Source organism: Meriones unguiculatus (assembly GCF_030254825.1).
Source record: "Meriones unguiculatus strain TT.TT164.6M chromosome 13 unlocalized genomic scaffold, Bangor_MerUng_6.1 Chr13_unordered_Scaffold_41, whole genome shotgun sequence".
NCBI lineage: Eukaryota > Metazoa > Chordata > Mammalia > Rodentia > Muridae > Meriones > Meriones unguiculatus.
The window spans coordinates 3,164,618-3,183,117 of NW_026843650.1; the positions used below are offsets into that span (position 1 = coordinate 3,164,618).

At 40.3% G+C, this 18,500-nt stretch overlaps 1 protein-coding gene across 1 annotated transcript in view; it reads right to left on the reverse strand.

The window, feature by feature from the left end:
- Window positions 1-457: 457 nt before the first annotated feature.
- Window positions 458-18,500, reverse strand: part of LOC132651210 (vomeronasal type-2 receptor 116-like) — a gene marked incomplete at its 5' end in the record, with an annotated part of 36,614 nt that continues 18,571 nt past the window's right edge. The window contains 2 exons of the mRNA XM_060376460.1: window positions 458-702; window positions 2,610-3,488. Of these exons, the coding sequence (XP_060232443.1) occupies window positions 458-702; window positions 2,610-3,488 (1,124 nt within the window). The remainder of the gene's footprint in view (window positions 703-2,609; window positions 3,489-18,500) is intronic.

Genomic DNA, 18,500 nt, shown 5'->3' on the forward strand with positions numbered 1-18,500 from the left:
CAAAGGTTGGCTTTTTTTCTTAACTTTTATTAAATACACTTTATTCACTTTGTTTTCCCCATAAACCCCTCCCTTTTTCCCTCGCAATCCTACCCTCCCTCCTCCTTCTTCACGCATGCCTTTTCCCCAAGTCCACTGATAGGGAAGGTCCCCCTCTCCTTCCTTCTGATCTTAGTCGTCCGTCCATCCATCCATCCATCCATCCATCCATCCATCCTTTCATTCATTGTACAGCATTCTGCCTGTGCATGAGAAGTAGGGCACCAGATCTCATTACAGATGTCTGTGAGCTACCATGTGGTTGCTGGGAATTGAACTCAGGACCTCTGGAAGAGCAGCCAGAGCTGTTAACCTGTAAGCCATTTCTGCAGCCTACGGTTTTGTTCTTTGGTTTTGTTTTGTTCTTTGGTTTTGTTTTGTTTTGTTTTAATCTTTAAAAAAAGATTTATGATCCATGTTAGCGCATTTCTGCCTTCCCGAGACTAGTCCTGCTTTGAGTGGGAAACTCGAAATTAATTTTTAAAAGGGACAGGGACGCCAGGATCCCTTCTCCAGGGACCAGGGACCGGCTGGACTGCGTCTGATTAGGAGAATTCAAACTGCACATTTTTTCCTGCACACAAGTGGCTTCCAGTAGCAGGGCATGTTTACTTCCGGGATCAGGGGACGGGGCGATGACGTCACAAACTGGTTCACGTTCGGCTAGAGATCCCGAAGACTACAAGAGGCGCAGGGTAGGGACAGTTATAGAACTTCGGGGACCACAGGAAACGCTGTGTGTGTTGTGGCGACGGCAAAGGGCTTCGGGGGATTCTACTGGGTCCGGGCAAAGCTACCATCACCGGAAGGAGAGGGAGGCTGGCATGGGAGGGTGTAAGCAGTGCGCACAGCATTCTGGGAAATGTGTTTCCGTGTCCACGACGCGGTAAAGCGGAAGACAGGGTGAGACCCGACTATGAGACTACAAACAATCCCAGAAGGCCTTGCTTTGAGACCCGCCATGTTTGTAGTCCTCACGGAGGCTCGAAGCCGGCACAATGCACTCTGGGATTGTTTGTAGTTTCCTGGCTAAGGAGTGCTGGGATTTAGGAATCCTCCCGGTCCGTGGTTCACGTCCGTGTCTGGGACATTTCATCATGAGTTCAGTGCTCTGTCGTAAGGATGTTCACAGTCATACTAGATAAAACACATAATTTTTGTCTATGAGACACCTATAATACAACGTGAGTGGCTAGATGTGGGGCTGAAATGCGGTAGATGGATTTAGAGCCTGGACAGCTCCTCAGAGGATGATGGGGGCGTGGGGTGGACAGGACTGTGGTAAATGTTAAGTGGAACGCGAGCACCCACAAGCATACATGCCATGTCTTCAATGTCTTCTGTACTGTTGAAAAAGCAGGCACTTGAGGAGAACTATAAGGTTATATTCCAAGAACCTGACAGTTGGTGGAAATTCAAAGTTCAAGAGTTAGCAGGGTAGCTCTTCGTTTTCCTAGTTCCTCATTCTGTATGCTGTTATTTCTAAGTATTTCAGACCAAACAAACAGCATCTTTTCGGGCTGGAAATGGGCTGTAGTTTTCAGGTCAGATGGGTAATAGCATTTAATTTTTGAGGATTCTTTTAAACAACCCTCACCAATAACTCAAAAGTGGACTTCTCATGCCCGATAATTCAGAGAATGGTTGTTTAAAACTCTTTCACAAATATTTACTATTATTTCACCGACTTTCTTCTTTTATATATTTATCCAACTTCATATTTAGAGTTCCTCCCCCACATTATCCCAGTCAGATCAATTATACCCTGCCATTGTATGTTTTCTTGTTTCTACACTTATTCCGTGGTGAATACTCACATCTGAACATTTGGAGCTAGATGCCCCAAAGTATAGAATGGGAGATATGTGTCTGCTGAATATGGGTTACCTTAATTATAATTTTTCTCTTACATATATTTATGGGTGATATTATTCTTATCGATTTATCATGTTAAAGATATTTATGAGTTTCCATTTCTTACCTATTGTGAATAGAATAATAATGAACATGACTGAGCAAGTATTTCTAAGTGGGATATCTAGTCATTTTTACATATGTAAAGGAAAAGAGAACCGGGTCATGTAGTAGATTTATTTTTTATCTTTTACAAAATTCTCTATACTGATATCCAGAATGGCACAACCTGTTTAAAAGTCCATCCCCTTTGAAGAGATTGACATTTTTGCCTGTTATATAGAGAATAATGCCACCTAATGCCCTAATATACTACACAAAATGACAAAGAGAGGAAGTATTTAGTTCTTGTACTATTTATCTCAGTTACTGTCATGTAGTTACATTTGGAATATTTATATTGTTTCTGAATTGACTTCTTAAGTAACATGCATAACATACTAAAATTTTAGCAGCAGCTTCTCTTCTGAAATAAAATGTCTCTGATTATGAGAAAAAGTGAGGGGCTCTTACTTTTGTTTAAATATACACTTGATCAAAAAGTTTCTGAAAAGTAGGTAAATACTTTATTCTTAGTATACTAATGGGTTTTATTAGAGAAACCAATACATCAAAATGATCAGTTTTTGTATGCTATTTTTTATTGTTTTTCAAACATCTCAATGAGTTTTTATGAGGTTTTAAGAGAATAATGTAGCACTTTGGGAAAAAGATGCACCCCAGCAGCCCTGCACTGGAGGCCAAGATGGAGAAGACCTCCACAGCCACCATGGCTTTGCCCTTAGTGCTCAGGAAGACTGGGATGAAGGTGACCCAGACACTGCAAAACACCAGCATGCTAAATGTCAGGAACTTGGCCTCATTGAATGTGTCAGGCAGGTTCCTCACCAGAAAAGCCACAGTGAAGCTGCCTAAGGCCAGGGTCCCTAAATAGGCCAGCACACAGTAGAAAGCAGTAACTGAGCCCTTGTTGCATAAAATAATGATATGATCATATTCAGAGTGTGCATCTCTGTCAGTATAGGGAGGTGAGGTTCCCAGCCATACTCCAGAGAGAATCAGTTGGATCAAGACACAGCTAGGGATGACAGCATTATAGACACCTGAGACAAACAACCTTCTCATTGTTCTTCCTGGTTTCGTGACCCTAAAGGCCAGAATTACAGTTATAGTTTTTGCCAAAACAGTGGAAATAGCCAAGGTGAAGACAAGTGCAAATGTTATCTGTTGAAGTATGCAGGAGGTTGTGTTTGGGTGGCCAATGAAGAGAAAGGAGCAGAGGAAGCAGAGAAGGATGGAGATGAGCAGTATGTAGCTGAGAGTCCGGTTATTGGCCTTAACAATGGCTGATTCTTGGTGTTTGAGAAAGATCCCCAGAACTGCAATAGTGTTGACAGAGAAGCAAAGAGCTGTGCATGCCAGAGCTATGCCTAGAGGATCCTCAAAGGAAAGGAAGGTCACTTTCTTGGGCAGGCACTGGTTTCTCTCAGGGTTTGGGTACTCTTGAATTGGGCAAGGGATGCACTCCTGCTGATCTGTGTGGAGAAATTTGTATCAGTATTTCACCTTATATAAGTACATATTCATTGTACATTTAATTCATTAAACTGCTTTCAAATGATGGGTGTAACGTGATGTATTCTGCTTCATGTTACTGCCAAGGACATGAACTCTCTATAATTTGTATTTCTACTGTTTATCTTGTTTAATTAAAAATAAGCTTTCTGCTCAACAGCTTATAACTGTTTCTCTAGGGTAGTGAAATGTATTTTGCTCATATTCAGATAAAATAATACTATCAAGTAAGCCTTCAAATGTTTTTATTGTTCTTTGAGTTTCTAAGTATGTGTACACTGTATTTTGATGATATCAATGTATAAAAATACACTTCCTTGTTTCCATCATCATGGGTTCTTCTCATTTTTCTTCTTACTCCCTGTTTCAGTGGTTATTTGTTAATCCCATTCCTATAGTTTTTCTAATGTAACATGGTGATAAGTTAGGTCCCATCTCCATGAACTATGGAACAGTTCTGATTTTGTGGTAAATGTAGAACACTTGCATCAACAAACACCAGCTGTAAGCTCAGACCAATTATTACCTATCTCAGCTGTGGAAGTTGGAAATACATTTCTATAATCTTTGACATCTTTTGACTCAGGATAGGATACTTTCTCTTTCATTATTAATTCCAGAATAATCTTTGGAATTGTTCTAATTTACACTCCTGTTCTTGCAGTAATATTCTGAAGACTAAACAAATAACCTACATGTCATAAATACCATAAATCTATAAAAATGTTAAATCAGAAAGGGAGATTGACACAGCCATTTTCATTGAAATTGCTGAGAGTCATGAAGCAGAGTTGCTTGGTGCTATTCAAGCAAAGCTGTGCAGATTGTTACAATCATTGTTCTTCTGTCTCTAACTTCTGGTTTTTGTTGTGTGTGTGTGTGTGTGTGTGTGTGTGTGTGTGTATTGCATTACTGTGGACTTTCTTCACTATGATTTAATTTCTGTTTTTTTTTTTTTTCTACAGAAAAAATATGTCTGATTCTTTTTTTAAAATTAGGCATTTTTAAATTAATTGTACTTTATTCACTTTATAGGTTGACTGTAGCCCCCTTGCTCATTCCTTCCATACCTTCCCACCCTCATTTCCTCCAATGCCCCTCTCCAAGTGTGCTGATAGGGATGTCCTACTCCCCTTCCCTCTCACCATAACCTACCTGGTCTCATCAGGACTGGCTGCATTGTAAGGGGAACAGGGACTGTCTCTGACATAAACTCAGTGGCTGGCTCTTTGATCACCTCCCCTGAATAGGGAGCAGCCTTACCAGGCCATAGAGGAAGACAATACAGCTACCCCTGATGAGACTTGAGCCTTATGAAAATACTAAACTTAACTTTTTCTGTCCACTCTCCACTGTTCACTGCAAAACTTCATTATGCCCTGGAGTTTATTAAGCAGAGGTAGCCATATAGGGAGATGAAGCCATTTTTTCAGGAGTTTTCTTGGGGTATGTGCCCCTAAACAGTATATTGGTGCAGGGTAAACAAAGGCAATATGCGAACCCTGAGAGGCCTGGAGATTCAGGTATCGATATAAGATGCTTTTTTTATAGGCTTAGAGCTCCTGGAAAATGTAGCTTAAAGATGAAGATCAAAGAGGCAACACTCCTTATGGAATAAAACCTAGTAAATAAGATAGATTGACTTAAATAAGATAGACTGATTTAAACTTTTTTTTCTACATTGTAGCATCGATGATGATACATATAGTAAAATGAGCTGTTTATCTTTATTTGCTATGCATAAAAAGATCAGTTAAAATATTTTCTGTTTCTCTGGACTGCACTCATAATGTAAACAATTCCAACCTAAAAGCAGGCTCTTACATATTAAATGTGTTTTCTTTGAAGGAGACATTCTTTAGATTCCTTAAATTGGGTTATAGGGCTACGAATGATAATCAAATATGTTCTGTATGTACTTTAAAAATTGTAACTGAGCTTTTATCCCTGTATAATGAAAAATCAAACACCCATTCTGTACCACTTGTATAATCATTAATCTGTGTTTGTACTGTGAAACTTCTATAAACAAACAAGAGCCTTGTCAGCAATAAGTCAGAGCCAAAGAAACATCTAAATTTTAGTAGTCAGCTTCTAGATTCCCCTAACCACCTCATCTGACTAATTTCTTCTCCTCTCTGACCCCTGATCTGCTCTCTGGAGCACCCTGTAGACAAACACCTCTCCTTTCCATGCTCAGGATTGCCCCACAGAAAAGGCTCCTGGAACAACTTCACAGAGAATGAACTGCCAACAATAGAGCATGCATGGGACAGATCTGGGCTCCCTGCACATAAAGACCAAGTTGTGCAGCTTGGTCTTTATGGGGACACCTAACAGCAAGACTCAAGCTGCCTTGTGTACCCTCAATAACAGAAGTTGTACATAATCTTATTGCAACTTTAAATGCCAAGGCTGGTTGATATCCATGGGAGACTTCAATTTTTTTGAAAAGAAAGGTAGAAGGGGCACATTGGGTTCAGAGGTGAGGTGAGAGAGAGGGTCTGGGAGGAGAGGTGTGAGCAGAAGCTCCGTAGTAAACAAATTAATAATATAATAGAAAGAAATAATAACATTTTAATAGAAATGAGTGAAACAAAAACAGAGAAAACAATACATAGAATTAACCAAAGGAAGAGCTGGCTCTTTCTGAAGATAAACAAAATTGACAGACCCATAGCTCAAGAAAATTAAAGAAAAAAATAGCGTACTCAAATTAACAGAATCAGAATTTACAGAAAAACGTTACTACAGAAACCAACAAAATTCAGAATATTATAAAGAAATATTTTTTAAAACATACTATATTCCAGTAAGCTTAAAAATGTACATGAGATGGATAAGTTTTAGATTTGCCCAAGCAACCATTATTCAAAGATGAATTCAACAAAAATTCAACATCCCGAATAGACCTAAACAGACCCATGAGGAAATTCAAAAGGTCACAAAAGCCTCCCACCAAAAAAGAAAAGAAGGATGAAAGATCAAGAAATGGAGAATTCAATATGGTGGAGACCAGTGTGCCCCATATCTGAAGTGCAGAGATACAGATAATCTGAGACCAGTGTATGGACAGGTGGTTAGATTGAGAGCATCAACTTTGCTGCTTCCTGATCTGGTCGGGTCATCCAGGGAATGGAGTTATTCTGATTTAGGCCCCCCGTGGCCATCTCATGGATCCAGGACTAGGAAATTTTGGACCACCTGCCCCTTCACATATTCCAGTGAGTTTGGATCCCCATATCCAGGGACTCTGTGTTCTAGCAGCCAGACTTCAGATCCCTCCTGCTCCCTGTGGGACAGCTTCAAGGTTACTGGGAGAGCATCCCAGCCACCAAGCTACTGTTCTTCTGGTCACCCCATAGACAGCAGGTGAACAATAGAATTTCAGAGATCCCAGATCCAAGAAGACAGATCTCAGAGGAATCTAAGTACAGGGAACACAGTTTGGGGCAGGCCTGTAATTCGCAGCCCAGCTTTATTCTGAGGAATTCTAGGGATGTCACCTGGGGCACGTGAACCTTGATAATGATGAGCACCAGTACTTACACCTCAAAATTCAGGGTTCCAGTGCATACACACCCCTCTTCTTCAATTCACCAGCCCTTACATGTTTACATGTCCATACGCTGCCCTGTGCCTTCCCCTTCAAGATGCTGTCATTCTTTGTATCTCATTCTTTGTATCTTAAGATGCACCCATTCTTGAGCCACTGCACATTTGACATCTTCCTACTCTAAACTCCAAAGACAGGAGGATCCAGTCTTTGGTGTAGTTTTCAGGAAGAAACAGGAAAGGCTACAGGCTACCAGATGACTGAAGGCCAACATAGAAACACACTCAACAAAAACTGGGACATCTAGGCTCCACCAGAACCCACCCCTGAGAACAATGGATATTCTAATACAGCTGAAACACAGAAAAAGGACATTAAATCTATGTTTATGCAGTTATTAGAGACCTATAAAGAGGAAAAGAACACATATCTCAAAGAAATACAGGGAAATACAAGGCAAACAAAGAGAGGCCATCATAGACAAGAACCACAATTAAACAGGCGAAGTAAATTATTAAAATTATTCAATTATTGAAAACTGAATTTGAATCAATAAGGAAACACACAGAAAATGCTGGAGATGGAATACTTAGAGAAGAGATCAAGGACACAGAGATAAGCGTCACCCACAAAATATAAGAAATGGAGGAGAGAATCTCAAGCATTGAAGATACAATTGAAGAAACTGGTTTATCTCTCAAAGAAAACGTACAACCAGAACACTTCAAGGACTCTATGAAAATGTGAAACGCAAGAACAATAGGAATAGACTAAAGAGATGATTCTAGGCTCCAAGGTGCAGAATATATTTTAATAAAATCATAGAGGGGTGGAGCCAAGATGGCGACTAGCACACACAGTTTCTGAGCTGTGGAAGAGCTAAACATCTGAGTTAGTGAGTGGAAGGACCTCTAATCCAGGAAAACAAAGGTGAGGCTTTCTAAACAACAGGGAATATTGCAGGAGGTGAAAACTTTGGTCTCGGGTCACCCCAGGGACTTGTTTGGGAAAGGTGAGAAACGATCCTTTGATCTCCCGGCACTCCCTTCTCCCAGACCTCCCTCTTCCTCGGCACAGAGGACTCATCTTTCTCAGTTCAGAGATAAGTGCCTGGGGTCTGCAGCCACTGAGGCGGAGCTCCAAGCCCTTTAGTGGCAAATGCTAGCAGTATCCATCTTGAAGTCCCAGATTCTCATAGCAGCTGCACCATCCTCCCATGGCCCGAGGCTGCTAGATGCCATACTAGCTCCACAGGATGGAGATCACTGACAGTACGGCCTGCTCAATCGCACAGTGACAGAGAATACACTATATACTCACCAAAACCAGGCAGAAACGCCATACAAGCTAGGCACACCAGGCACTGGGCCTCCCAAGCTTGGAGAGCACAGTGGAGAGACCCCAGGACTTCCCAGAAAGCATCTGGATTAGCAACTCAGTCTCCAGTTACAGTAGGACCTCCTAACCTGGCGGCGGAGCAGCACTGAGCTGGCAGGCACATTAGCCCTCCAGTTTAAGACTAACCAGCGCCAAACCAGAGAACAGAGAGCCTACCCTGATCCCTACTGATGTGACCACCTTGAAATCTCCAGCTGCAGCAGGACCTCATAACCTGGCAATGACAGAAACATGGAGCTGGTGGAGCACATCAAAGAAGCAGGGCCAAAGCAGAGAGCAGAGAGCCCAGATACCCCGATCTCTGCCAAGTGACCTGCCTGTAAGTGAGTGCACACTTGAGAATCTGCAGATTCCCAGATCCTGGGTCCTTCTAAAACAGAAGCCAGGCATCGAACCCCCTCCCACCCACATACCCACTTTGGGAAACAGAGGGGCACTTGGGACATTGAAGTTCCTGCTCTGTGGGTTTAATTGAGGAGTTAAGGCAGTTAATGCCAGAAATTGTGCTGCGATCATCACTAGCGCCTGCGACATATACAGTGCAGAGCCCCTCCCATCCACTCAAGGGTTCAACACTATCCATCACTCTGTCCCTCGAGACACACGTCCATGCACACTTACGCACACACACACAAACACACACACAGACACACACAAATGTGCACGTGCGCATGCCTGCATTTGCCCCGTTTGCACCTGTGTACTTTTCTCCCACAGGTACAGGGACCTCTCTCAGCTTCCTGAAGAACTCTCCAGATGCCAGAGAGAGACAGTGCCAGTCTGATCTGCAGAATCCAAAAACAAACAGGGAAGGTTTCAGATAATCAAATGGCCAGGGGTAGGCAAAAGAACACTTCCAACATAAACCAGGACATCATGACTTCACCAGCAAACCCTCAAATTGATGGATACTCCAATTCATCAGAAGCACAGGAAAATGACTTTAAAGCCATGCTTACCCAATTATTTGAGGCTCATAAGGAGGAAATGAACAAATCTTTCAAAGAGTTGGACAGTCAATTGGAGGTAAAGAAAGAAGAAATAGACAAAATCCTTAAAGAAACACAGGCAAACATAGCCAAACACATAGAGGCACAAGTAGAGATAGAATTAGTGGCATATAAAGAGGAAATGAACAAAGAAATAGAGACCATCGTAGAGAGACAGGAATCCAAATTCAAACACATGAAAGAAATGGTGCAAGGCATGAAAACAGAATTTGAATCAATAAAGAAAACACAAACTGAGAAAACTCTTGAGCTGGAGAACTTCGAGAAAAGATCAGGAACCACAAAAGTAAGCATTACCAACAGAATACAAGAGATGGAAGAGAGAATCTCTGGAGCTGAAGACACACTTGCAGAAATGGATACTTCTCTCAAAGAAAAAGTAAAATCAGAAAAGTTCCAATCACAAAATATCCAAGAATTCAAGGACGCTATGAAAAGACAAAATCTAAGAATAATAGGAATCAATGAAAAAAAGACTCCAGGCTCCAAGGTCCAGAAAATATTTTCAAGAAAATCATAGAAGAAAAATTTCCCAACTTAAAGAAAGAGATATCCATAAATATACAAGAGGCTTACAGAACACCAAATAGACTAGACCAGAAAAGAAACACATCACGTCACATCATAGTCAAAACACTAAACCTACAGAACAAAGAAAAGATATTAAAAGCAGCAAGGGAAAAAGGCCAAGTAACATATGAAGGTAGACCTATCAGAATCACACCGGACTTCTCATCAGAAACTATGAAAGCCAGAAGGGCCTGGCCAAGTATCATGGAGACTCTAAGAGATGATAAATGTCAACCCAGACTACTATACCCTGCAGAGCTTTCAATCAACATAGGTGGAGAAAACAAAATATTCCATGACAAAACTAAATTTACACAGTATCTACACAGCAAACCAACCCTACAGAAGATACTAGAAGGAAAACTCCAATCCAATGAAAACAAATTCACCCAAGAAAACAGGGCATACAGATAATATCCCAACCAAAATGAAAAGAAAACAAGCAATGAAACAGGGTAAGATCACTGACTCCATTAACAAAGGAACTAAGATGCATTGGTCACTATTACCTATCAATATCAATGGACTCAACTCACCAATAAAAAGACACAGGCTAACAGAACAGTTGTAGAAACAGGATCCAACATTCTGTTGCATCCAAGAAACACATCTATGCAAGAAAAATAAACCCTACCTCAGAGTAAAGGGCTGGAAAATGTTTTTCAAGCAAATGGTTCCAGAAAAACAAGCTGGAGTAGCCATCCTAATATCTAATAAAATAGACTTTCAACCCGTTAATTAAAAAAGATAAGGAGGGCCACTATATTCTCATCAAAGGAAAAAATCTTCCAAGAGGACATCACAAGTTTGAATATCTATGCCCCAAATACAAGCACCTACATTCATAAATGAAACAATATTAAAGCTTAAATCACACATTGATCCTAATACCTTAATAGTGGGAGACTTCAAAACTCCACTCTCACCAAGGTACAGCTCAACTAGACGGAAAACAAATAGGGAAATAAAGCACTCACAGAATCCCTAAATCAAATGGACCTGATAGACATCTACAGATCTTTTCATCCAAACTCAAAAGAGTATACCTTTTTTTTCAGCACCACATGGAACCTTCTCCAAAATAGACCATATAGTGGGTCACAAAGCAAGCCTCAACAGATACAAAAGGATTGAAATAATCCCTTGTATACTATCTGACCACCATGGACTAAAGCTGGACATCAACAACAGCAGAAACAACAAAAAGCCGACACGCACATGGAAACTGAACAACTTAGTACTCAATGACAGCTGGGTTAAGGAAGAAATAAAGAAAGAAATTAAAGACTTCCTAGAATTCAATGAAAATGAAGGCACAACATACACAAATTTATGGGACACATTGAAAGCAGTACTCAGAGGAAAATTTATAGCACTAAGTGCCTGCAAGAAGAAATACATAACATCACATACAAACAACTTAATGGCCCAACTGAAAACCCTAGAAAAAAAAAGAAGCAGATACACCCAAGAGGAGCAGACGGCTGGAAATAATCAAACTAAGGGCTGAAATCAATCAACTAGAAACAAATAAAACTATCCAGAGAATCAATGAAACAAAAAGCTGGTTCTTTGAGAAAATCAACAAGATAGACAAACCCTTAGCCAAACTAACTAAAAAGCAGAGAGAAACTATCCAGATCAGCAAAATCAGAAATGAAAATGGGGACATAACCACAGACACTGAGGAAATCCAAACAATTATTAGGTCATACTACAAAAGTCTATATGCGACAAAATTTGAAAATCTAAATGAAATGGATAATTTTCTTGAAAGATTCCATCTACCAAAACTAAGTCAAGATCAGGTAGAAAGACTGAATAGCCCTATATCTCCCAAGGAAATTGAAGCAGTCATTAACAGTCTCCCCTCCAAAAAAAGCCCTGGACCAGATGGCTTCAGTGCAGAATTCTACAAGACCTTCAAAGAAGTGCTAACTCCAATTCTTCTCAAGCTATTCCACAAAATAGAAACAGAAGGAACACTACCAAACTCATTCTATGAAGCCACAGTCACCTTGATACCTAAACCACACAAAGACCCAATAAAAAAAGAGAACTTTAGGCCTATCTCTCTTATGAACATTGACGCAAAAATACTCAATAACATACTTGCAAACCGAATCCAAGAACATATCAAAGATATCATCCACCATGACCAAGTAGGCTTCATTCCAGGCATGCAAGGGTGGTTCAACATACAGAAATCCATCAATGTAATCCACTACATAAACAAACTGAAGGAGAAAAACCACATGATCATTTCCTTAGATGCCGAAAAAGCATTTGACAAAGTCCAACACCCATTCATGTTTAAAGTCTTGGAGAGAACAGGGATACAAGGCACATACCTAAAGATAGTAAAGGCAATACACAGCAAGCCTATACCAACATCAAACTCAATAAAGAGAAACTTAAATCAATCCCACTGAAATCAGGGACAAGACAAGGCTGCCCACTCTCTCCATATCTCTTCAACATAGTATTTGATGTCCTAGCCAGAGCAATAAGAGAACTAAAGGAGATAAAGGGGATACAAATTGAAAAGGAAGAGGTCAAAGTGTCACTATTTGCATATGATTAGATAGTATACATGAGTGACCCCAAAAATTCAACCAGAGAACTCCTCCAGCTGATAAACACCTTCAGCAAAGTGGCAGGATACAAAATCAACTCAAAAAAATGAGAAGCCCTCCTGTATACCAAAGACAAAAAGGCTGAGAAAGAAATTAGTGAAACAACACCCTTAACAATAGCTACTAATAACATTAAGTACCTTGGGGTGACTCTAACCAATCAAGTGAAAGAGAAAAACTTCAAGTATGTGAGGAAAGAAATTGAAGAAGATATCAAAAGATGGAAAGATCTCCCGTGCTCATGGATTGGTAGGATTAACATTGTGAAAATGGCCATCCTGCCAAAAGCAATCTGCAGATTCAATGCAATTCCCATCAAAATACCAACTCAATTTTTTACAGACCTTGAAAAAAAGATTCTTAGCTTCATATGGAGAAACAAAAAACCCAGAATCTCTAAAACGATCCTGTACAACAATAGATCATCTACAGGTATCTCCATCCCCGATATCAAGCTGTACTACAGGGCAACATAATAAAAACTGCATGGTATTGGCATAGAAACAGAAAGGAGGATCAATGGAACCGAATAGAAGACCCAGAAATAAACCCACACACCTATGAATACTTGCTATTTGACAAAGAAGCCAAATCCATTCAATGGAAAAAAGACAGCATCGTCAACAAATGGTGCTGGACCAACTGGATGTCTACATGCAGAAAAATGAAAATAGATCCATATTTATCACCCTGCACAAAACTAAAGTCCACGTGGATCAAGGACCTCAACATAAAACCATATATTCTAAATCAGTTGGAAAAAAAAAAGTGGGGAACAGCCAAGAACTCATTGGCACAGGAGACAACTTCCTGCACAGAACACCAAAAGCACAGGCTTTAAGAGAAATAATCTATAAATGGGACCTTATGAAACTGAAAAGCTTCTTTAAGCAAAAGACACCGTCATCAAAACAAAACAACTGCCTACAGATTGGGAAAGAATCTTCACCAACCCTTTATCTGACAGAGGGCTAATATCCAGTATATATAAAGAACTAAAGAAGAAGAAAAGCAACAAATCAAGTAATCCAATTAAAAAATGGGGAACGGAGCTAAACAGAGAATTCTTGATAGAGGAACATCGAATGGCAGAGAAATACTTAAAGAAATGCTCAACCTCATTAGCCATTAGGGAAAAACAAATCAAAACGACCCTGGGATTTCACCTTACACCCATCAGAATGGCCAAGATCAAAAACTCAAGTAACAACACATGCTGGAGAGGTTGTGGAGAAAGGGGAACCCTTCTCCACTGCTGGTGGGAATGTAAACTGGTACAACCACTTTGGAAGTCAATCTGGTGCTTTCTCAGAAAATTAGGAGTAGTGCTACCTCAAGACCCAGCTATACCACTGCTAGGTATATACCCAAAATTTGCTCAAGTAGGCAACCATGATTGTAGCAGCTTTATTTGTAATATTCGGAACCTGGAAACAACCCAGATGTCCATCAATGGAAGAATGGATACAGCAATTGTGGTATTTTTACACAATGGAATACTACTTAGCAATCAAAAAGGAGGAAATCATGAAATTTGCAGGCAAATGGTGGGATCTAGAAAAGATCATTCTGAGTGAAGTATCCCAGAAGGAGAAAGACAAACATGGTATATACTCACTTATATAGACCTACAAGATATGATAAACATAATGAAATCTACGCCTAAAGGAGATAATCAAGAAAGAGGACACGAGCGAAGATGATCAATCATCGTTTAGAAAGACAAATGGGATGTGCATTGAACGTATGACAGGAGTCTACCTCAAAAGGCATCTGAAAGACTCTTCCTAGCAGTGTTTCAAAGCAGACCCTAAGACTCATAACCAAACCCTCGGCAGAGTGCAGGGAATCATATGAAAGAAGGGGAGTTAGTATGATATGGAAAGAATAGGAACTCAACAAGGACCAAATATATCCAGGTACAGGGTCTTTTCTGAGACTGACACTCAACCAAGGACCATCTATGGATATGACCTAGAACTTCTGCTCAGATGTGGCCCGTAGTAGCTCAGTAACCAAGTAGTTTTCCAAAGTAAGGGGAACAAGGACTATTTCTAACAGGATCTCAAGGGCAGGCTCTTTGACCTCCCCACTACCCCAGGGGAGGAGCAGTCCTGTTAGGCCACAGAGGAAGACTTTGCAGCCAGCTCTGAAGATACCTGATAAAACAGGGTCAAATGAAAGGGGAGGAGGTCCTTCCCTATCAGTGGACTTGGAAAGGGGCAGGGAGGAGACCAGGGAGGGAGTGTGGGGTTGGGAAGGGAATGAGGGAGTGGGATACAGCTGGGACACAGACTTAAGAAAGTTTAACTAATAAGAAAAATAAAATTAAAAAAAATCATAGAAGAATATATCTCTAACCTTAAGAAAGAGATAACCTTAAACATATCAGAGGCTTACAGTACCCCGAATAGATGAGACCAGAAAAGGATATCCTCTTTCCATAAAATAATCAAAACAATAAATCTACATAATGAAGGAAAAAATATAAAATGCATCAAAGGAAAAAGATAAAGTGACATATACAAACAGACCTATCAGAATCACACCAGACTTTCCAACAGAGGCTATGAAACCCAGAAGGGACTGGGGGGGGGATGTCATGCAGATGTAAAGAGACCACAGATGCTAGAGTAGGCTACTGTACTCAGCAAAACTTACAAAATCAACAGAGATGGAGGAAACAAGATATTCCATGACAAAACTAAATTAAAACAATGTCTATACACACTATCCCTGACTTTGAGAAGCTACTAGAAGGAAAACTCCAACCCAATGAGAAGAACTACAGCCAGGAAACACATGATATAGATAACATCAGAACAAAAATAAAAAAAAGAAAAAACAAGCACACAAACACAATATCCACAATAACACAACAATAAAAGGAACTGAAATTCATTGGTGACTAATATTTATTAAAATCAATGGAATCATCAATCCAATAAAAAGACACATACTAATGGGATAGATATGGAAACAAGATCCAACACTCTGTTGCATACAATAAACACACTTCAGCCCCAAAGATAGACACTACCTTGGAGTAAAGTGGTAGAAAAAGGTTTTCCAATCAAATGAACCCAAGGAGCAAGTGGCAGTACCATCTTAATATCTAATAAAATAGTCTTCCAACCAAAATTAATCAAAAGAAGTGAAGGATACTTCGTCCTCATCATAGAAAAATCCACCATGAGGACAACAATATCTTGAACAACTATGCCCCAAATAGAAGGGCACCTGCATTTGTAAAAGAATCATTATTAAAAGTTCAGTCACACATAAGTCCTAACACAGTAATAATGGTAAACTTCAAAACCTCACTCTCACCAAGTGACAAATTATTGTCACAGAATCTGAATAGTGAAATAATGAATCTTACATAGGTCATGAATCAAATACCTAATAGAAATCCTCAGAAAATTGTACCCAGACACAAATATGCCTTCTCTGCAAATCAAGGACCTTTCTCCAAAATTGAACATATATTCAGGCACAAAGAAAGTCTTTTTTTTATTTTTTATTTATTTTTTACTATTAATTACACTTTATTCATTTTGTATCCCCCCATAAGCCCCTCCTTCCTTCCCTACCAATCCCACCCTCCCTCCCCCTTCTTCATGGGTGCCCCTCCCCAAGTCCACTGATAGGAGAGGTCTTCTTCTCCTTCCTTCTGATCTTAGTCTATCAGATCACATCAGGAGTGGCTGCATTGTCTTCTTCTGTGGCCTGGTAAGCTGCTCTCCCCTCAGGGGGAGGTGATCAACGAGCAGGCCAATCAGATTATGTCAGAGGCTGTCCCTCTTCCCATTACTGTGGAACCTATTTGGACACTGAACTGTCATGGGCTACATCTGTGCAGGGGTTCTAGGCTATCTCCATGAATAGTCCTTATTTGGATTATGAGTCTCTGGGAAGTTCCCTGTATTCAAATTCCCTGACTCTTTTGCTCTCCTTGTTTGCTTCCCGTCCTCTCCAGCTCTTACTATTTCCCACTTCTTTTTTTATTTTTTATTTTTTTTATCAGTTACATTTTATTAACTCTGTATCCCAGCCGTGTCCCGATCCCTCATTCCCTCCCAGTCCCTCCCTCCCTCCCTCATCTCCACCGTGCCCCTTTCCAAGTCCACTGATAGGGGGGACCTCCTCCCCATTCATCTGATCCTGTTTTATCAGGTATCTTCAGGACTGGCTGCAAAGCCCTCCTCTGTGGCCTAACAGGACTGCTCCTCCCTTCGGGGGTGGGGAGACCAAAGAGCCAGTCATTGAGTTCCTGTTAGAAATAGTCCCTGTTCCCCTCACTTTGGGAAACCAATTGGTTACTGAGCTACCACAGGCTACATCTGAGTGGAGGTTCTAGGTTATATCCATACATGGTCCTTGGTTGAATGTCAGTCTCAGAAAAGACCCTGTGCCCAGATATATTTGGTCCTGAGGAAATCATGGAATTTGCAGGCAAATGGTGGGATCTAGAAAAGATCATTCTGAGTGAAATATCCCAGAAGGAGAAAGACAAACATGGGATATACTCACTTATATAGACCTATAAGATATGATAAACATAATGAAATCTATACACCTAAAAAAGATAATCAATTGAGCGGACATGGGGTAAGATGATCAATCCTCGTTTAGAAAGACAGATGGGATGTGCATTGAACGTATGACAGGAGTCTACTGAGCGCATCTGAAAGCTCTAACTAGCAGTGTTTTCAAAACAAAGACTCATGACCAAACCTTTGGCAGAGTACAGGGAATCATAAGACAGAAGGGGAGTTAGTCTGATGGGGAAAGGATAGGAGCTCCACAAGGACCAAATATTTCCCACTTCTTACATAAGATTCCATGCACTCTGCCCAACAGTTGGCCATAAGTCTCAGCATCTGCTTTGATAATCTGCAGGGCATAGGCTATCGGAGGTCCTCTGTGGCAGGTTCCTAGGTTGTTTCCTGTTTTCTTCTTCTGATGCCCAACATCTTTGCCTTTCAGGATGGGAATTGAGCATTTTAGTAAGGGTCCTCTCTCTTGCTAGAGCAATAAGATAATTGAAGGAGATCAAGGGGATACAAATTGGAAAAGAAGAAGTCAAATTATCACTATTTGCAGATGATATGATAGCATACGTGAGTGACCCCAAAAACTCTACCAGAAAACACCTACAGCTGATAAACACCTTCAGCAAAGTGGACAGATACAAAACTAATTCAAAAAAATCAGCAGCCTTCCTATATACAAAAGACAAAAGGGCTGAGAAAGAAATTAGGGAAACAACACCCTTCACAATAGCAACAAATGACATAAAGTACCTTGGAGTAACCCTAACCAAGCAAGTCAAAGACTTGTATGAAAAAAATTTCAAGTCTCTAAAGAAAGAATTAGAAGAAGATGTCAGAAAATGGAAAGATCTCCCATGCTCATGGATTGGCAGGATTAACAGTAAAAACGGCCATCTCACCAAAAGCAATCTACAGATTCAATGCAATGCCCATCAAATTACCAACACAATTCTTTACAGACCTGGAAAGAAAAATTCTCAACTTCATATGGAATAACAAGAAACCCAGAATTGCTAAAACAATCCTCTACAATAAAAGATCTTCTGGAGGTTATCTCCATCCCTGATCTTAAGCTGTACTATAGAGAAACAGTAATAAAAATTTCATGGTACTGGCATAGAAAAAGAATGGTGGATCAATGGAACCGAACAGAGGACACAAACATAAACCCACACACTTTTGGGTACCTGATCTTTGACAAAGCTGCCAAAACCATACAATGGAGAAAAGACAGCATCTTTAACAA